This window comes from Trachypithecus francoisi, unplaced genomic scaffold, assembly GCF_009764315.1.
Source record: "Trachypithecus francoisi isolate TF-2019V2 unplaced genomic scaffold, Tfra_2.0 Lachesis_group13, whole genome shotgun sequence".
Classification (NCBI taxonomy): domain Eukaryota; kingdom Metazoa; phylum Chordata; class Mammalia; order Primates; family Cercopithecidae; genus Trachypithecus; species Trachypithecus francoisi.
The window spans coordinates 3551056-3571725 of record NW_022681458.1 but is presented as its reverse complement, the minus strand read 5'-3'; the positions used below and the strand labels follow the sequence as shown (position 1 = coordinate 3571725).

Genomic DNA, 20670 nt, shown 5'->3' with positions numbered 1-20670 from the left:
TGGTGTGTATTCATTTTCTCATCGTGTGTGTGTGTGTGTGTGTGTGTTTACAATCTTGTCTATTACAATCTGTTGTCCGTATAACATACACAGAAGCACCCGTTTACACCACTGGGACTGTGCTGCTTACAGTGTTAGGTCATGTTGACTTCTTTCTATTTTCCATAAACAATTTTACTACATTTCTTCCCTGTCACTAACGGATGTTCTCTTAACCATGATTTTAAGTTTCATTGAATGGGCACCTTATTTTAGTTCAGTTGTGTATATTTTGTCATTTCTATAATGATTTATTCTTTAGTGCATTAGGAAATACATGCTTCTGTTTTTATCTCCTGGATTATCTTTTTATTATTGATTTCTGATTTGATTGCATCTTGGTGACAGAATGTGGCCTGCCCAATACTGATGCTGTGAACGGTGTGGAGGCTGCCCTGATAGCCCAGCACATGGTGACTTTCATAAAAGCTCCATATTTTTTTTCACAACTTAATTACTTTATTGGGCTTAACAAATAGCATTTCCTGCTCGCTGTACTAAAATTGGAATGATGCAGTGAAGACTAGCATGGCCCCTGGGCAAGGATAGCACAAAATTTTTGAAGCATTCCATATAATTAAAAGATAATAATATTTTGACATATCATTATATTTTTTTACTATAAAATGCACATAACAAAAATAACCTTTTTTTTGAGACAGAGTCTCACTCTGTTGCCCAGGCTGGAGTGCAGTGGCACGATCTTGGCTCACTGCAACCTCCACCTCCCAGGTTCAAGCGATTCTCATGCCTCAGCCTCCTGAGTAACTGGGACTACAGGTGTGCACCACCACACCCAGTTAATTTTTTTGTATTTTTAGTAGTAACGGGGTTTTGTCATGTTGGCCAGGCTGGTGTCGAACTCCTGACCTCAGGTGATCCGCCCGCTTCAGCCTTCCGAAGTGCTGAGATTACAGGTGTGAGCCACCCTGCCCGGCCTGTCATCTTAACCATTTTTAAGTGGATAGGTCAATGGCATTAAGTACATTCACACTGTTGTGCAGCTGATCCCTAGAACTTTTTCCCCTTGCAAAACTAAAGCTCTGTATCCATTAAACAGTAACTTCCCATTTCCCCTACCCCCAGCCCCTGGCACCCACCATTCTACTTTCTGTGTTTATGAATCTAACTGCTCTAGGAACCTCTTATGAATAGAATCATACAGTATTTATCTTTTGTGTGACTGACTTGTTTCACTAAGCATCATGTCCTCAAGATACATCACATTGTAGCATGGGTCAGCATTTCCTTCTATTTGAAGGCAGAGACTAATATTCCATTGTATGTATATGCCACATTTTATGTATCCGTTCATCTATCAGTAAAAGCTCGGGCTGTTTCCACCTTTTGGCTATTTGAATAATGCTGCTGTGAATATGGATATGCAGATATCTCTTTGAGATCCTGTTTTCAGTTCTTTTGGGTGTATGCTCAGAAGCAGAATTGCTGGATTGCGTGGTAATTTTAGATTTAATCTTTTCAGGAACTGGCATACTATCATCCATAGTGGCTCCACTACTTTGCATTCCCACTAGCAATGTGCGAACGTTCCGGTTTCTCCATATCCTCACCAACGTGTGCTGTTTTCGTGTTCCCTATAACTTTGGAAAGGATCTGTACCTTCACATTGTTGGGCACAGTGTTACATCTATACACACCCATTCTGTCGAGCTTGTAACTATTTCGTTCAAATCGATATGCTAACAGATGTTTCTTCTATTGATTCATCATTTAATGAGAGGTGTTTTAAAGTCTCCCGAGTACTACAATGAACAATTTATTTCTTCTTGTAGTTTTTTCTGGCTCATATATTTTTCCATCTTTTGCTTTAAATCTTTCTGAATTCTTATATTTTAACTAACTTTTTTTTTCTGAGATGGAGTCTCGCTCTGTTGCCCAGGCTGGAGTGGAGTGGTGCGATCTCGGCTCACTGCAAGGTGCGCCTCCTGGGTTCACGCCATTCTCCCGCCTCAGCCTCCCGAGTAGCTGGGACTACAGGCACCCGCCAACATGCCCGGCTAATTTTTTGTATTTTTAGTAGAGACGGGGTTTCACCATATTAGCCAGGATGGTCTTGATCTCCTGACCTCGTGATCCACCCATCTCAGCCTCCCAAAGTGCTGGGATTACAGGCGTGAGCCACCGTGCCTGGCCTTAACTATGTCTTTTATAAACATTGAGTCAGGGCCAGGTGTGGTGGCTCACGCCTGTAATCTCAGCACTTTGGGAGGCTGAGGCAGGTGGATTGCTTGATCTCAGGAATTTGAGACGAGCCTGGGCAACATGGCAACACCCCATTGCTACTAAAAATATACACACACTACACACACACACATAAATACAATAGCTGGGGGTGGTGGTACATGCCTGTGCAGTCCCAGCTACTCTGGAGGCTGAGGTGAGAGGATTGCTTGAACCCAAACCGGGAGTGGGTATGGGAGGGGGCCAGGGTGCAGAAGTTGCAATGAGCTGAGATCGTGGCACTGCACTCCAGCATGGGTGACAGAGACCTTGTCTCAAAAAAAAAAAAAAAAAAAAAGAAAGAAAAAGAAACATTGAATCAGTAGTCTTTGTTTTTACTTGGAGAGTTTATCACATTTGGATTTATTACACTATCTTATTAAGTGCTATTTTTCCCACTTTTTGTTTTTCCTCAACCTCATTTTTTCTGAACTTCTTTGGGAGACAGAAAGGTTTTATCCTCTTCTTTTTCCTAGATCTGTCTAGTTTGGAGTTTGTACATTACATAACTGTTATTTTAATAGTTACAGTAGCTACTTTAACACTGGTAGTTTACAAAGTCTAAGCTTAATTTCTTTAGCTTTCTTCAAATAATGCAAGGACAATCCCAATTTATATGCTATATTGTCCAGTGTTTCCATTTTATCCTGTTTTTAAACTCACAAATTAAACATTCTATTGTTTAGGCAGCCAAGGTTTGTCAGAATTTATCTACCTACTTACCAATATTTGCTTATCATTTCTTTTAATTTTTATGGGTACATATTGCATCAAATACCCTCATCTGGGATCCCTTTCCATCTTTCTAAAGTTGATCCTTTAGAATTTCCTTTAAGGGATACAGGATATGACAAGCAGAATTGTCTGGAACTAGCCCTAGAAGCTCACTCAGGGTGGCCTGGATAAAGAGTCCGTTAAAACCACCGCTGCCCCCACTCAGCCTGCCTTCTTTCAGTGGAGGGGAGTGATGCAAGCTCGACATCCCATGGGGCCCAGGTGTGGGGCAGCTGGCTTCTCAGACAGCAATGAAAATAGCTGGTACCCAAGTCCCAACTGCTGCTGCCTCAGCAAGTCACCCCCCTCCTAATAGGTCACTTCCTATTTGCCTTAGAAGGGTAGCAGCAGGGGCCGGTGTTTCTCCCTGAAAGGTGAGCTGTCTCTGTGTGCGCAGACTGAGGTGAGGTTGGGGTTGCAGGCTCCCTGCTTTTGTGTCTCTTGCTGCTACTTGCCCATGTAAGCTTCTGATGCAGGATGCTTCTTGGCTGCTTTGCCAGCTGGAGACCTCTGGTCAGCTACACCTCTGCCCAGGCCTTGCTCAGCCCCAGGTTTGCTATAGGAGGTGCCCTACCCATTCAGTCCGCTGGCCCGCACGTGGCTTGCACACTGGTGCAGACCCCATGGCCGCCATGACTGAGTGCTCAGCCCCCGGCTGGATGGTGTGTGTGGGCGAGTGAGTGTGGGGTCCGGCCAGCTGCTCCAAGCACTGGCAGAGGAGTAGGCCCTGTGTGGGCTTGTGGCTGGACCAGGCATGTTGCAAGCTCCTGTAGTGAATTCTAGCATCCAGATGAGGAGAATGCGGTGGCATCGAAACAGGGAGGGCTGCAACCTTGAAGCCCCAGAGGTCGTGCTACATGTGCTAACGGGTCTTTTAGGCCTGCTGCAGCCCAACAAACGGGTGTATTAAAATCTCGGTCAGTCCTGTTGCCCTGCTCCAGCCCATGGCTCTGGGGCTGGCCCAGCCCTGCTGCTGCTCCCTGTTGGTGTGGTGCGGCCACTAGGCACTGATCATGGGTGGGGAGGGTAGAGGGCTAGAGTGTTACCTGAGTGTTACCTGAGTTCAGCGAGGTCCTGAGTGCTTGTCCCACATCCAAGAAGAATGAGATTACACTGACAATTGAAGTGTGAGAAGGGTGGAGAAGAGTTTTTTTTTTTTTTTTTGAGACGGAGTCTTGTTCTGTTGCCCAGGCTGGAGTGCAGTGGCCGGACCTCAGCTCACTGCAAGCTCCGCCTCCCGGGTTTACGCTATTTTCCTGCCTCAGCCTTCTGAGTAGCTGGGACTACAGGTGCCCGCCACCTTGCCCAGCTAGTTTTTTTGTATTTTTTAGTAGAGACGGGGTTTCACCGTGTTCACCAGGATGGTCTCGATCTCCTGACCTCGTGATCCGCCCGTCTCGGCCTCCCAAAGTGCTGGGATTACAGGCTTGCGCCACTGCGCCCGGCCTGGAGAAGAGTTTTATTGAGTGACGAAATAGCTCTCAGCAGAGATGGGATTTGAGAATGGTCTCCCACCAGAAGTCATGTGGTCTGTCTCTCAGTGTGGCTGGGTTTGGGGGTTTTATGGGCTCAGAATCGGGGTGTGTGTGCTGATTGGTTTGTGTGTGTGTGAAAAAGGCTAAAACAAAGGCACTATTCAGAGAAGGGCATGACAGTGTAAAAAAACCAATTAGGGAAGGGTAGGTATATGTAAAATAGGTTAAGGGTGGGGATCAATCAGAGGAAAGTGTGCCAAATGGGAAGACAGGTTAGTCTGGTGTGTGGACTTATCCAAGACTGGTAGCTTGGCTTTCGGGCTTTAAACTGTCTTTGGTTTGAAGTTGGGGTTTCACTAGGGACCTGCCCCCAGTCCGCCTAAGAATTTGTCTACCACCTTCTGCTATCACTTCCCTGATAAGGCATATTCCTTAATCTATCCTGTGTTTTGCTGGGAAATCATCTAAGATCTGCTTCCTGGCAAGTGGTGACCACCAAGAGACCCACCTTTTTGACAGTGCCTTTTAGTGACAAACTTTGTCTATTTTGTCATCATACCAGAAAGGTAGTTTCACTGGGTGTAGAATTCTAGGATGACAATTGATCTCTTAGAGCACACTGAAGATGTCATTCTAGTGCATTCTGGCATCCACTGATGCTGTCGAGAAGTCGGCTTTCAGTTACATTTGTTTCCTATGTCTTCTCTCTTCTTTCTCTGGCTGCTTTTTAAAATTTTTCCTTGGTGTCCTGTAGCCTCAGGACTTCAACATGCATTGAAGTGTGCTTTTATTTAAATCTTGGTAAGGATTTACCTGGATTTCTAACTCTGGAAAAATTTCATTCCTATCTCCTTTAATATTGCTTCCTTTCTTCTCTCTTGACTCCCTTCTTGAACTCCAGAGTAGATGCTCCTTAGACCTTCCTACCCCAGCCACCACGTCTTTCACTTCTTGTCTATATTCTTCCATCTCTGTCTCTTGGTCCTATAGTTGGGATGATTTTAAAAAAATTTTTAAATTCCATTTATTTTTTAGAGATGGGGTCTTATTCTGTCTCCCAGGCCAGACAGTATAATAGTGGGACCATAGCTCACTGCAGCCTCAACCTCCTGGGCTCAAGTGACCCTCCCACCTCAATCTCCTGAGTAGCTAGGACTACAGGCACATGCCACCATGCCTGGATTTTTTTTTTTTTTTCTGTAGAGATGGGGTCTCATTCAAAGTGCTTTCCAGGCTGGTCTTGAACTCCTGGCCTCAAGCAATCCTTCCACCTCAGCCTCTTGAATCTCTGGGATTACAGGTGTGAGCCACCTTGCCCAGCTAGGATGATTTCTTGAGCACCATCTTTAAGTCCACAACCAATTGCTTTTTAGACATATCTAACATACTTTTCACTGCAACTATTATACTAAATGTTTTTTTTCCGACCACTGTGTTTTTAATTTCATTTTAGAAGTTCTGTTTAATTTTTTTTCAAATATACTGGTTCTTTCTGTGAAGTCTCTTGGCCCTTGTTCACATTTTCTTTCTTTCTTTTTTTTAAATTTTTTTTATGATCTTGTTGCATACCAACTTTGTTCACATTTTCAGGCTTCTCTTTACTACTTAAACATTAAAGTTGAAATTGACACCTTCCCCAGCCTGGCACTCTCTGCGCCCTTCTCCTGTGTGTGTCTCCCAGGCCTGGCACTCCCTGCGCCCTTCTCCTGTGTGTATCTCCCCAGCCTGGCACTCCCTGCGCCCTTCTCCTGTGTGTATCTCCCCAGCCTGGCACTCCCTGCGCCCTTCTCCTATGTGTGTCTCCCCAGCCTGGCACTCCCTGCGCCCTTCTCCTGTGTGTGTCTCCCCAGCCTGGCACTTCCTGTGCCTTTCTTCTGTGTGTGTCTCCAGGGCACAGGTGTGTCAACTCCATGGCAGCCGGGACTTTTGTCTGTTTATCTCACTTTTGTGTCTACTTCCTTGAACAGGGCTCAGTAAGCCAGCACTGGTTGGACAGACGATGGCTTCATATGCGGTGTCTCGTCAGTGTCTGAAGCCTGTGATGAACCCTTTCGCTGATTCTCCCTTCATGTGTGCTTTGCTGTTTTTGCCCCAGTGAGAGGTCATTTTTCTGGGAACTTGATCTGTGGGAATTCTTGGAGGCCCAGGTTGAAGTCATCTCTAGAAAGGAACTATATTTGCTCCTGCCAGTTGCTTGGGGCCCTATCAACCTAGAACTGCTGCCACTTAGGTTCTCTGCTTGAGAGTTTTCAGAACACCAAAGTGTGAATTTGGGTGGGATTTCTGACCTAAACTTCATGTGAGGCCCAGCTTGGGCTAAGGTTGAGATAAGCAGGCTTTTTTGCTGAGCCAATATTTTAGTTCTTATTACTTCTACTTCCACCCCTCCTCCTCAATGCTATCTTAAAGATTTTTTTTAATTGTGATAAAATACACGTAATATATAATTTACCGTCTTAACCACGTTGATGTACATTTCAGTAGTGTCAAGTGTGTTCACATTGTTGGGCCACTGATCTCTAGAAAGTTTCACCTTAAAAATGGAAACTCTGTACCCATTAAACACCAGCTCCCCATTTCCCCTCCCCCGGCCCCTGGCTGAACTGCCGTTCTTTCTCTTTATGAATTGGGCTACTCTGGATACCTCATGAGTGAAATCATATAGTGTCTGCCCTTTTGTGTCTGGATTATTTTGCATAGCATAAATATCTTCAGGAATCATCCACACTGTAGCATGTAACAGGATTTCCTTCCTTTTGAAGGCTGAAGAAGATTCCGTTATATGGACACACCCCATTTTGTTGTCCGTCCATCCACTCATGGACGCCTGGGTTGCTTCCGCCTTTTGGCTGTTGGGAATAATGCTGCTCTAAATAGATATGGGTGTACAAATGTTGAAGTCCCTGCTTTCAGTTCTTTTGGATAGACTCAGAAGTGGGGTTGCTGGACCACGTGGTAATTCTGTTTAATTTTTTGAGGAACCACCACACCATTTTCTTTTCTTTTCTTTTCTTTTCTTTTTTTTTTTGAGAAGGAATCTCACTCTGTTGCCCAGGCTGGAGTGCAGTGGCGCCATCTCAGCTCACTGCAAGCTCCGCCTCCCAGGTTTACGCCATTCTCCTGCCTCAGCCTCCCGTGTAGATGGAACTACAGGCACCCGCCACCTCGCCCGGCTAGTTTTTTGTATTTTTTAGTAGAGACGGGGTTTCACTGTATTCGCCAGGATGGTCTCGATCTCCTGACCTCGTGATCCGCCCGTCTCGGCCTCCCAAAGTGCTGGGATTACAGGCTTGAGTCACCGCGTCCGGCCACACCACACCATTCTCCATAGTGCCTGTACCATTTTCAGTTCCCACCAGTAGTGCACAAGGGTTCCAATTTCTCCATATCTTTGCCAACACTTGTTATTTTTTCTTTTTTTCTTAAATAGTAGCCATCCTAATGGGTGCACAATGCTATTACATTATGGTTTTGATTTATTTGTCCGTAAAGATTAAAGACGTTGAGTAGCTTTTCAAATGCTTTTTGGTATTGGTGTATCTCTGGACAAATGTCTATTCAAGTCTTTGGCCTGTTGTTTTCTCTTTTGGTAGGGTCAGGGTCTTGCCGGGATGCCCAGGCTGGTTGCAAACTCCTGAGCTCAAGCAATTCTCTCACCTTGGCCTCCCCAAACACTGGGATTACAGGCATGAGCCCCTGTTTCCGGTCATTTTGCCTGTTTTTAAAATGAGGTTATTTGTGTTTTTTGTTGTTGTTCTTATTCTCATTCCTTTTTCCACTGAGGGTGGGGCTCTGTGGGGTGCCAGCTCTATGCAAGCATTTCGTATTAGACTTCTGCTCTGCATTGGTTTCTGCGCCCTATGCAGTCATCCAGGTGGAAGTTCAAGCTCTCAGCAGAGTTTGAGATGAGGGCTGGCTCAGGCTCCGCTCAGCTGCCAAGGTTTCTGCCTTCTCTTGGCTTCTGGCCTCTATGGCAGCCTGAGGATGCCTCTAGCAAGATGAGTTTTCCATTTTCTTCAGCATTTTAGCTGTTTCCATCCGGAGGGCCATCAGCCGTCTAATCGCCCACACTATAGAAACTGTAGCTCCTGGACGTTGATTTTCTGACCACGTCTTGACTTTTCTCTCTGCCGTCAGAAGTATTTGCTCGTGTCTGAGACAGCCTGAGGAATTCCATATAGGTAAGTGCATCATTAGGTTCACGACAGAAAGGAAAGTGGAGAGTCAATGTGTGTCTACACCATGATCATGATTTTGTAATTTTATGTGCCTGTGAATAAGGACATGAAGTTTACGTAGAGAAAGGAAAAGTGTGGCCGGGCACGGTGGCTCAAGCCTGTAATCCCAGCACTTTGGGAGGCCGAGACGGGCGGATCACAAGGTCAGGAGATCGAGACCATCCTGGCTAACACGGTGAAACCCCCGTCTCTACTAAAAATACAAAAAATAGCCGGGCGAGGTGGCGGCGCCTGTAGTCCCAGCTACTGGGGAGGCTGAGGCAGGAGAATGGCGTGAACCCGGGAGGCGGAGCTTGCAGTGAGCTGAGATCCGGCCACTGCACTCCAGCCTGGGCGACAGAGTGGGACTCCGTCTCAAACAAAAAAAAAAAAAAAAAAAAAAAAAAAAGAGAAAGGAAAAGTGGTCATTTCTTAGACTGGTGTAATGGGGACAACTTACTTTCCTTTTAAAAATGCACTCCTCCCTTCGTCAGCCATGCAGGCAGTCAGTCGTGAGTGAGCCCTTGGCTCCCGCCCTGTCCTGGAAGCAGGAGACCCAGAGACTGAAGAGATTAGAAAGCGCCCAGTGATGAGTCCCTGTGCTTGTGATGCTGGTTATGTACACAGTGAGCAGTGGCCTGCAAACGAAGTTAGGTGATGCAGTAGTGGTATGGGGGCTAAATGCCTTAACATTGGAAGGGCAACCTAAGAAAAAATCCCAGCAGTTTGGGGGAGAATACCTAGTCCTCAAACAGATGTTTTCGAGGAACAACAGGAACCACTGGAAAAGTGTTTGAAGTTGTGACTTTCCTTAGAGCGGTGAAAACAGGATTCCATTTTCAAAAATGTCCTTTTCACACCACTAAGAAATGCCAGCCACAGAGGGGATCTCGGCTGGGGGAGGGGGCAGAAGTGTGTAGGGTTTAGACAAAAGCCCAGCCCCCTTTGGGCTTTCAAGAGCAATTCAGAATCCCTGTGTGGAAAAGGGGAGAGGGGCAAGTTCCCAGAGAGACGAAGGGCAGAGCAGCCTGGAGACCTCTCCGCCGGGACGCTGCCTGCTCCGGCTGTCGGCAGCCTTCTTCAGGTCCCGTCTTTGTAAAAAGTGCTGCTCAAAGCTGGGACTTAAACTAAACAGATTTCCTAGAGGAAACACGCACACACCATCACACTCTGCTAAAGTTGCTTTTATGGACATTTCCCTGAGAAATATTTCTCTCTGGAAAAATAAATTCTCAGGATGTCATTAAAACCATGATGTGTGTATGTTGGCCAGGGCTCTTCTTAAGTGCTTCACCAAATGGGCCACCAAATAAAGCAATGAAGGCCGGCTTTGTTCACGTCAATTAACAATGCTATTTATTAATTGTAACACAGAGCATTCTCTTGGTACTTGATGGTTTCAGAAACAGCCTTGCGGTTGGCCCTTCCCCAAGGCAGCCTCGGTTCTGACCCCAGTGTGACCTCTGCAGGGAGACACCGCGAGGACTCCTCAGTGGCACTGGATGAGGCGACAGGCTCAGTTCCACCGACGTGCCCATTGGGCCTGTGTTTTCTGCTGATAACCTAGGGGAAAAAACATTCCAAACATAAGAAAAGTTCCTGAAAAAGAAACTGTTAGCAAAGCTGTGCTTCTGAGTAACAGGACTAAGGGGAGTTAGGTCTTCCTACCCTCGGCGGGGCTCCCAGCCCCGGGCTCTCCTGCTGGGTCCTCGCCTCAAGGAGCAACTGTAATTCCAGTTTCTTTACTGGATGTGTGAGCCCTGAAGTTGCGGAAACACTTCACCGTAGACCCGTCTTTAGCCCAGGTGTGGGCAGAGCTGTGCTCCCCCAACCCCCGTGTTCTAGGGGAGGGTCCTTTCTGCCTCTGCCAGCTTCTGGGGGCCCCAGGTGTTCCTTGGCTTGTGGCCGCATCACTGCACTCTCCACCCGTCTCCACACTGTCTTCTCTCTCGCCAATCTGCCTTTGCCTTTCTCTTGTAAAGGCAGCCACCATTGGATTAGGGCCTGCCCTAAGACCAGGGCGATCTCATCTCAAGATCCTTAATTGCATCTGCAAAGACCCTTTTTCCAAATAAGGTCCCATTCACAGTTTCCAGAGCTTAGGCCATGGATGTCTCTGTTTTGGGGGCTGCTATTCAGTGCCCCCATGCTGGTCTATAGGTTCCTTGGGATGGTGTCCAGCTTTGCTTAACCTGAACCCTAGGACCCCGGTGCCCTGGTGTGGCAGTTTGTCAATTTCAGAGCACGAATGACTTTATCCATTGGTTCAGGAACAAGGCCTGGGCCAGCTCTTGGGAGAGAATCAAAATACCCGTCCCACTAGAAGCCACTTTCGTGGAACCTAAGTGTCTGCCAGGAGAGATAGGCCAGCACCTCTGGCAGCTGCAGTTAGGTGAGGAGAGATAAATGTGGCCGGGAGGGCCTGGAGCCAAGGCCCCAGTTGCGGTGTGGGAAGCGGGGGGCATCTGGTGAGGAGGGAGAGGTCCCCAGGACAGGGGTGTGGGAGGGAGGGAGCCGTGTGTGCAGACCCCAGGGAGAGCGTGCTGGCCCTAGAGGGTCAGGTTCCAGGCAGGGAGCTTGGGAGCTGGAGAAGGGGAGGGAGGTTGGGGCTCCTCTTGGGAAGGGCCTCAGATGCCAGGCTTCTCGAAGAGCCTATAGATGGGCATTCAGGGGACCATGAAGGAATCTGTGAGCCCGAGTGACAGAGACCAACTGGTATGGCAGGAAAAGTTCACCTGGCGGTAAGGAGGGCATGGTGGGGTCAGCTCAAAGACTCCAGCACTGCAGCAGGACAGGCAGGGAGCGGGCTGGGATAGGGTCTCCATTCACCCTGCTTTGAAAACTGGCAGCCCTGTGTTCTGGGGCCCACTCAGTGCTGGGCAAGCTGGGCTGTTGGTCCCCCTGCGGCCGAAGAGTCTCTAAGAATCTCTTGTCTCTGCTGCCAGTCCCTGCTCTGGGACCGAGATTTCCTCACCTCTGCCTCCTCCCACTGTGGCAGTGACCAGCACATAGTAGGTCCTTCCATGGGTGCTGCCTGGAGAGACGCAGGCCCTGGCCGAGAATGCATGGTCTCACTGAGCGCCGTGGCCTCTTGACACTAGTGGAGTTCTCGGTCACACCAAGGGAGGCAGCATGGCACCTGTGAGGGGGACTGAGAGAGGGCACCCCCTTGGCAGGGCTCCCAGGGCCCACACTGTCCTCTGCAGTCCCCAGGGCTGGGCTCCCCGGTCCTCCCCTGGGGCCTCCACTGCCAGGCTAAACCACGTCCAGAGGCCAACCTGGCTGGAAGAGGGAGGCTTGGAGGGCTGCAAGGAACTTTACTGCCTGGGCCCTGCCCAGCCCCGCCAGCCCCAAGCTGAGGGCCTGCTTGGACACTGCCTCTGCCCCTGAGCCTTGCTCTGTTCCTAGCTGGGCAGAGAAGGGCTCAATTTAGGACAGGGTGGGGTGGGGTGGGGTGGGAGGTTGGAGGCGGGCCTTGGCTCCACTCAGCAAAGCCATGCCATAGTGAGCATTAGCAGCCGTGACACTGACGCCCACTGCGTACTGAGGCTCTCTCTGCCCCAGGAAGCCTGTGGCACATTCGATGGGATTTTGTGTCTTTACAAAGCCTGCCAGGTGGGTATTATCAGCCCCATTTGACAGGGAGGCAGCTGGTGCTCAGAGGAGTCACCCTGCCCCGATGACTCAGCTGGAAGGATGTGGATCTGGCTCCCTAGCTTGGGGCAAACACCCTGACTCTCCGCAGTGGGCTCCAAGGCCTGAGACAGGGTTTGGGGGAGCATTCATCTAAAACCACAGCACGCCGTGACGCTCAGCCCTACAGTGGTCCCTCACCAGTCCCCGCGCCTCCGAGTCCACCCTCCCGGGGGCTGCTGGTAGCTAGGGCCCACCTGCGGGGACCCAGCCAGCCCGGCCGAGGCCCGGGTCCCGCCAACCACGGCCCTCGGGGCCCCGCCCACATCTGGAGAAGCCACGCCCCGTCCGTGGGGTGGGGACTGCCCGCCCGACCGAAATTCCCAGGCTGCTGCCCCAGGCAACGCGCATTCCGACTCCCTGGCTTCTTATGCGGGGAAGCCACAGCGTGGCCGGCATCCTGAGAGTCGGTTACTGGCGAAGTCCTAGCCAGACATCCAGACCAGCTAGCACCCGGCTCGGCAGCGAGGCCGGAAACGGAGGTGCGGCCCCTGCGCGGCCCCGGAAACTAGTGAGGCCGGCGCGCGCCCGCCGGAAGCCGCGACCCCGACGTGGCCCCCTCGCTCTCGGCGCCGGAAGTGGTCGCGGGCCGCTCTCCTTCCTGCCCGCGGGGCGCGCGCGGGCCCGGGGCGGCCGCGGAGGCCGAAGCACCCATGGCGGAGGGCGGCAGCCCAGACGGGCGGGCAGGGCCGGGCTCCGCAGGTAACGTGCGCGCGGCCGCTGGGCCGCGGGGCTTGTGGGGATGGCGGAGGGCTGGCTCCGGCGTACCTGCCGAGGCCCTGCGTCCTGGTCCCGTCGTGGCCGGGTCCACGGGGGAGCCAGGGAGCCGCGCCCCGCGGGCCGGGGGTCACGGTAAGCGCGGCTCGCAGTGCTGGGCGACCCCACCACGGACGCGCTGCCCGCTCCTCGGCCTCGAGTGCCGTCCCCGCGCTAGATTTTCTTTCCGGTGGAACTTGCTCGTAACTTCCCTCCCGTTAGCCGATGCGGATTTGACATGACCCAACCGCAAGAGTAGGAGTGGGCCACCTTCCAGCTCTGAGCGCACGGATCAGGAAAGCCAGCCAGAGGGTAGCCGTAGGGAGGGCAGGCACCTTTTCACCATTCTGTCGCCCACGGCGTGTCTGGTGGTACAGCGGAGCAGCCTTCCCACCTCCCACAGGCACAGACCAGGGACGACGGGGATGCCGTCTCCAGCGAGCTCGTCAGTGACACAGCATGTCCAGGGGCCTTTGGCCCACCAGCAAAGGAGGCAGACAGAAAGGCTCACACCCACCTTCCGAAATAACTGTCCTACTTAAGAGTCTCCACCTTGAAGTGTCCCTACCATGCAGATGTGAAGGAAGCGGTCAGGACAGGTTCCCCTTTCCCGGTGGTGTGGTGGGAGTTCCTTCTTGCAGGTTTTCTGAGCTTGCCATTCGCGCCAATAGTTTCATGTGCTCTGGGCTTTTTTTACATACCTATATTTGTCTTTGGAGGGGTCCCTCTGCTTCTTAGTGATAAACCAATAAATTTCTGAAAAATCTCAAAAGATTGACTTGGAGACTGCTGCAGATAGGCTTTTCCATCCATCCTTCCCTCCCCACCTCCTTCCAATCATTTAACAGACTTGTATTGAAGACCTGCTGTTGGCTAGACCCAGCGGAGAATACTGCAGTGACCAGAACAAGCCAGACATAGCATCTACCATCCTGGGCTTTGGTTGGCATTGACTTTGACTTCAGAGACAGCCAGGACCTTAGGGTCTAGGATGTCATCTCTTGTGAGAGTGAAAGACGGAATGATAGGTGTTCGTGGGAAAAAGAGGACTAACAGCTACTTCCCAGTATAAAGAGGGGTCCTGGGGAAGAAACACGGGCTTTGTCAGCTGCACAGGGCTCCTTTTTTTTAAGATGGAGTTTCGCTGTTGTTGCCCAGGCTGGAGTGCAGTGGGGTGATCTCAGCTCACTGCAGCCTCCGCCTCCCGGGTTCAAGCGATTCTCCTGCTCAGCCTCCCTAGTAGCTGGGATTACAGGTGCTGGCCATCATGCCTGGCTAATTTTTGTATTTTAGTAGAGACAGGGTTTCACCATGTTGGCTGGGCTGATCTCGAACTCTAGACCTCAGGTGATCCGCCCTCCTCTGCCTCCCAAAGTGCTGGGATTATAGGCGGCAGCCACCACACTCGGCTGAGGGCTCCTTTTTATATCCTCATGCACTGCTGTTTTGTTATTCAGTGTGTTTCAGGGCTGGGGTAGAGGGGCAACCGATTTTCAGTTGAAGCTTAAGTGCTATCCTGGGGCAGTTATGTTGCCCTTGGAGTAGCTGATCAGCAAAACACAAACTTGAAGTTGCTTTTGAATCTGGAGCTGGGGAAAGATTGAGTCTACTTTGAGCAGGGCCAGGGATGGATAGCACAGAGGCCAGGAGAGGGGGCCCAGAAGAGGGCTCAGCAAAAGTCCTGTGGCCGCCATTTACCTGTTGGGTGTTGCCCTACACCGGAATCTTTCCCACTCCGACTTTGAACTTTTTCACCCTATAGTAACTGCAACTGTGGAGTAATTACAGGGGAGGATAATTACTGAAGAAGATTGGGATGGTGGCTTAAAGAGCTGTTCATGCCTGCTTGTTGATCTGCGGCTGGTCTTGGTTGTGGGATCAGCATGAGCAACTCAATGGACTGTCAAACCCTGGAGAGCATGGACACTTACTCATCACCCCCATTGTACCTGTGGTTGAGTCTCATGTACAGTAGTACTCAAAAGAGATTTAATTTTAATATAAAAAACAATGTCAGCTTCTGGAAAGAGCCCCCTTATGGAGGGGGTGCTTTATACCTGCCTGTCTGGTCTCACACTAGGACTGCATGGCAGAGCAGGGACTTGAATCCAAGCAGTCTGAGTTTTTGCTCTTTACTTACACACGAATCTGTGTAACTATTTTTACAAAACTCTTGAATCTTCAGGAATTTATTTTGGGTTATGATGTGAGTTGAATAACTCAATTATTTCCTAATAAGTATCTAATTGTACAGATGCCATTTGTTGGATACTCTTCCATTCTCGCTGATTGTGATGCCAGTTTATCACATTCAGGCATACCTTGGAGATAGTGTGTGTTCAGTTCCAGAACACTGTAATAAAGTGAACACTGCAATAAACCAAATCACATGAAATTTTTGGTTTCCCAGTGCATATATAAGTTATGTTTACATGATGATACTATGGTCTATTAAGAGTGTAATAAACTGGGCACGGTGGCTCACGCTGTAATCCCAGCACTTTGTGAGGCTGAGGTGGGCAGATCACAAGGTCAGGAGATCGAGACCATCCTGGCTAACACGGTGAAACCGCGTCTCTACTAAAAATACACAAAAAATTACCCGGGTGTGGTGGCGGGCGCCTGTAGTCCCAGCTACTCAGGAGGCTGAGGCAGGAGAATGGCATGAACCCGGGAGGCGGAGCTTGCAGTGACGCAAGATCTGCTGCTGTACTCCAGCCTGGGCCACAGAGTGAGACTCTGTCTCAAAAAAACAAAACAAAAAAAGTGCAATAATACCATTATATCTGAAAATGTACACATTTTAATTTAAAAATATTGCTGAAAAATGCTAACCATCATCTGAGCTCTCAGTGAGACACAATCTTTTTGCTGGTGGAGGGTTTTGCTCCAGTATTGATGGCTCCTGACTTACCGGGGGCTGTGGTCGTTCTTAGATGACAATGAAGTTTGCCATGTTGACTGACTCTTCCTTTCATGAAATTTCTTTGTAGCATGAGATGTTTGATGGCATTTTACCCACAGTAGCGCTTCTTTCAAAATTGGAGTCAGTCTTCTCTAACCCCGCTGCTGCTTTATCAACGAAGTGTATGTGGCCTTCTAAATCCTTTGTTGTCATTATGACAGTGTTCACAGCATCTTTACCAGGAGTGGATTTCATCTCAAGAAACTGCTTTCCTTGCTCATCCGTTCAAGTTTGATCATGAGATTGCAGCAGTTCAGTCACATCTTCAGGCTGTAATTCTAGTTCTCTTGTGATTTCCACCACATCTGCAGTTACTTCCTCCACTGAAGTCTTGAGCCTTTCAAAGTCATCCATGCGGGTTGGAATCGACTTCTTTCAAACTCCTGTTGATATTTTGACCTCCCATGAATCACAAATGTTCTAAATGACATCTGGATTGGTGAATCCTTTCCAGAAGGCTTTCAGTTCATTTTTGCCCAGATCCATCCAAGGAACCACTACCTATGGCAGCAATAGCCTGACAAAATGTATTAAATGATGATAACACATGAAGGTGAGAATGACTCCTTGATCCTTTGGCTGCGGAATGGCTGTGTTCGCAGGCATGAAAACAGCATGAGTCTTGTACATCTCAATGAGAGCTCTTGGGTGACCAGGCATATTGTCAGCGAGCAGTACTATTTTGAAAGGTATCTTCTGAGCAGTAGGTCTCAACGGTGGGCTGAAAATATTCACTAAATCATGCTGTGAACAGATGTGCTGCCACCTGGGCTTTGTGGATCCATTTATAGTGCACAGGCAGAAGGAGTTTTGGAATGGTGAATGAGCATTGGCTTCCACTTAAAGTCACCAGCTGCATTAGCCCCTAACGAGAGTCAGCTTGTCCTTTAAAGGTTTGATGCTAGGCATTGACGTCTCCTCTCTAGCTATGAAAGTCCTAGATGGCATCTTTTACATTGAAAATCTGTTGTTTTTGAAGACTGTAAAACTCAGACAACACAAAAGAACAGAATAAGCAGAAAAAACACCAAGTAGCCACCTTCATCAATTATCTTAGCCATGTCTTCTGGATAACTTGCTGAAGCATCCACATCAGCACTTGCTGCTTCACTTTGAACTTTCGTGTGATGGAGATGGCTTCTTTAAACCTTGTGAACCAACCTCTGCTACCTTCAGACTTTGCTTCTGCACCTTCCTCAGTTCTCTCAGGCTTCATAGAATTGGAGAGAGTTAGGGCCTTGCTCTGGATTAGGCTTTGGTCTAAGGGAATGTTGTGGCTGGTTTGATTGTATCTCCAGACCACTCAGACTTCCTCTATATCAGCAATAAGGCTGTTTTGCTTTCTTATCAATTGTGTCTTCACAGGGGTAGCACTTTTAATTTCCCTCAAGCTCTTTTTCCTTTGCATTCACAACTTGGTTGTTTGGCACAAGAAGCCTGTCTTTGAACCGTTCTCAGCTTTCCACGTGCCTTTCTCATTAAGATTAAACATTTCCAACTTTTAATTTTAAAGTGAGAGATGTGTGACTGTTTCTTTAACTTGAACACTCAGAAGCCGTTGTAGGGTTATTAATTAGCCTAATTTCAATATTGTGTCTGGGGAACAGGGAGGTCTGAGGAGAGAGAGGGAGCAGCTGGTTGGTGGAGCAGTCAGAACACAGACCACGTTGATGGATTAAGTTAATATGGCACAGTTTGTGGCACCCCAAAACAATTACAATAGTAACATCACAAATCACTTATCACCATAAACAGATAAAATAATAGTGAAAAAGTTTGAAATATTTCAAGAATTACCAGATTGTGACCCAGAAGATACAAAATGGACACAGCCTGTTGGACAAATGGCACCAAAAGACTTGCTCAGCACAGGGTTACCACAAACCTTCAGTTTGTAAAACACAATTACCTGTGAAACTTGATAAAGTGAAATGCAGTGAAATGAAGGCTGCCGGTATTAAGTTGTTTATACTGAGGTCTTTCTGGGCAGCTGATGGTTTGATTTATCTTTTTTATTCTGGTGAGCGTTCTGTTAACTGGTAGGGTAGGTCTTTTCTCTGTACACTTACTACACCAAAAAAGTTCTTCTCCCTTATATATTCAGATAAACTTTGGAATATTTTTTGTGACATCTGATAACAAAACACCAAAGAAATGGGTTACACTTTATTTAAAATTCCTTAAATACTGAATCTTTTAATCCAAGTACTTGCTGTTTTTTTCTGCTTATTCTGTTCTTTTGTGCTGTCTTTGAGTTTTATAGTCTTCGTTAAATGGGCTGGATTTGTAGTTACGTACATGTATTTTTAACCTTTGTTTTTATTGAGGTGGGATTTCTCTGTGGTCAAGTGTACCTGTCTGAGGAGTTTCTTAGGCAGGCCTCGCGGTGGCCGTTGCCCAGGGCAGCATGGTAGGGAGTCACCCTTGTAGCAGATAGCAGCATTTGCTCAGCCCTTGGATTTTGCCGTATGTCTTTTTTGTAGTGAAGGAGATGACTATGGTTCTCCTTCATAGTTTCCCAGTATTAAGATATTTGCTAGATTCTTTGATACAATATTGATTCAGTCTGCTGATATTTAGGATCTTGCTTCTGTATTCTTCAGTAGGTTTGGCTTATTCAGTAGATTCTTTGATACAGTATTGATTCAATCTGCTAATATTCTCTTTTTTTTTTTTTTTTTTTGAGATGGACTCTTGCTCTGTCACTAGGCTCTGGAGTACAGTGGCGCGATCTTGGCTCACTGCAACGTCTGCCTCTGGGTTCAAGCAATTCTCCTGCTTCAGCCTTCCGAGTAGCTGGGACTACAGGCGCGCGGCACCACGCCCAGCTAATTTTTTTGTATTTTTAGTAGAGACGGGGTTTTACCATGTTGGCCAGGATGGTCTTGATCTTTTGACCTCGTGATCTGCCTGCCTTGGCCTCTCAAAGTTCTGGGATTACAGGCATGAGCCGCCTTGCCTGGCGCAATCTGCTGATATTTTCTTTAGGATCTTGCATCTGTATTCTTCAGGTTTGGCTTATCAGTAGATTCTTTGACACAATATTGATTCAATTTGCTGATATTTTCTTTAGGATCTTGCTTCTTTATTCTTCAGTAGGTTTGGGTTATAGTTCCTGGGCCCCATCACCTTTTAAAAATATTTTTGTCAGGGTTGGTGTCAGGAGTGTGCTAGTTTAATAAGGGAAAGTTTCTACCATTTTCTGTGGTTTATTTATTTTGTTTTTACAGACAGGGTCTTGCTGTGTTGCCCAGGCTGGTCTTGAACTCCTGGCCTCAAGTGATCCTCCTGCCTCAGCCTCCTGAGTAGCTGGGATTATAGACATGCCACCATGCCCAGCTTGTCATTTATTTCTTGAGCATTTGAAGGTGCCCTGCAGCTGGGAGAGGGAAGGCTTGCTGCAGATGGCACCCGCTTTTGGTTCATCTTGCCAGGGCCTCCCCGAGCTAACAGGAGCCCCTCTCTTCAGCGCAGGTCGTAATCTGAAGGAGTGGCTGAGGGAGCAGTTTTGTGATCACCCACTGGAGCACTGTGAGGACACGAGGCTCCATGATGCAGCCTACGTCGGGGACCTCCAGACCCTCAGGAGCCTGTTGCAAGAGGAGAGCTACCGGAGGTGAGTGGCCTGCCCCGGGGCTGGTCCGGGTACTTGGGCCCTGCAGGTCTGCATGAAGCTGGGCCCCATAGTCCCTGTGCAGATGCAGACCCTGATGTTGGGAGGGATGTGTTCCAGTTTTAGAGGACGGGGATAAAGGAGAATCAGGCAGCATGGTCAGAGTTGTAGGAGACAGCCAGACAGTGTGGGCAGGGAGCCCTGAGTTCAAGTCCTGCTCTGTCATTGGCCTCAGTGTCTTCTGGCAACTTCTGGCCTTCTGTGGGCCTCAGCCTCCTGATGTCACTCCTGAAGGTACCACTGTTTCCCTCTTCCGTGGTGGCCCTGCCCCATCTTGGGTCTCCTGTGGCTCTCGATTGCAGGCGCTTCTGTGCGTTCACCCTGCTTCACCAGCTTTCCTGGTGCCCTTTCCTCCAGCTTCTCAGGCCCTCAGTCACTTGCCCCCGGGACCTGGGCCTCAGCCTTAGGCCCTTTACCTCATCAGCCTTCTCCTTACTGTTCCCCTCCTCAGTGGTTCCCTTCCCTGGCCTTGCCAAACTCTGCCTGTCCCCACAAAACGTCTCCAGCCCTTCCTTCGCAGCAGGTGACACCTGCGCCTCCCTCTCCCGGCTCAGGCTGCCTGGGAGAGCAGAGTCTGCCTGCTCTCTGGAGTGTTCTCTGATTGTTCTGCGGGTCTAAGGCCGGGAGTCCCAGCCACAGCTTAAACTCAGTGGCAGCCAGGAACTATCCATGCTGCTGTTGTGTTTCCGCTTTCCCTTCAGGACCCACATGCCAGTGCAGTGATAGAAGCAGTGCCTGCATGTTTGTGCCGAGACTAATGCCACAACTTTTCTTTGCATAGTTCCCAAGAAAAGGATTTCTAACAGTACAGGAATGTATTTCTTCATTTCCTTCTAG

The 20670-nt window shown here is 48.7% G+C and overlaps 2 protein-coding genes and 1 non-coding gene across 24 annotated transcripts in view; 2 read left to right on the top strand and 1 right to left on the bottom strand.

Moving 5' to 3' along the window:
• The first annotated feature begins 515 nt into the window (after positions 1–515).
• Positions 516–618, top strand: LOC117095463. The gene has a single exon (XR_004442004.1). It is a non-coding gene; the product is annotated as a U6 spliceosomal RNA (small nuclear RNA).
• Positions 619–10075: 9457 nt separating this feature from the next.
• On the bottom strand, positions 10076–13780 carry LOC117094316. 20 transcript variants are annotated; one of them, XR_004441500.1, is made up of 4 exons: positions 12581–12699; positions 12025–12154; positions 11576–11797; positions 10076–10309 (listed from the first exon to the last, which is right to left on the bottom strand). XR_004441500.1 is itself a non-coding variant. In XM_033229668.1 (4 exons), exons 1-4 carry the CDS (start codon positions 12836–12838, stop codon positions 10106–10108), a joined length of 495 nt encoding a protein of 164 aa, XP_033085559.1. In that variant the 5' UTR covers positions 12839–12880; the 3' UTR covers positions 10076–10105. The 20 variants fall into 20 exon arrangements, 6 of the variants coding, with proteins under 6 accessions (XP_033085559.1, XP_033085556.1, XP_033085558.1 ...); XM_033229668.1 differs by lacking the exon at positions 12581–12699 and adding an exon at positions 12755–12880 and having other exon boundaries at positions 11721–11797; XM_033229665.1 differs by having other exon boundaries at positions 11721–11897; positions 12581–12741.
• Positions 12770–20670, top strand: part of ASB1 (ankyrin repeat and SOCS box containing 1) — a 27365-nt gene continuing 19464 nt past the window's right edge. For 2 of the 3 annotated variants that reach the window (XR_004441490.1, XM_033229663.1), the window contains exons 1-2: positions 12770–13141; positions 19630–19776. Coding sequence is in view for 2 of the 3 variants with exons in the window: in XM_033229663.1 (XP_033085554.1) it covers positions 12810–13141; positions 19630–19776 (479 nt within the window). In the remaining variant the exon portion in view is untranslated. The remainder of the gene's footprint in view (positions 13142–19629; positions 19777–20670) is intronic. The other variant, XM_033229664.1, reaches the window with a different exon arrangement.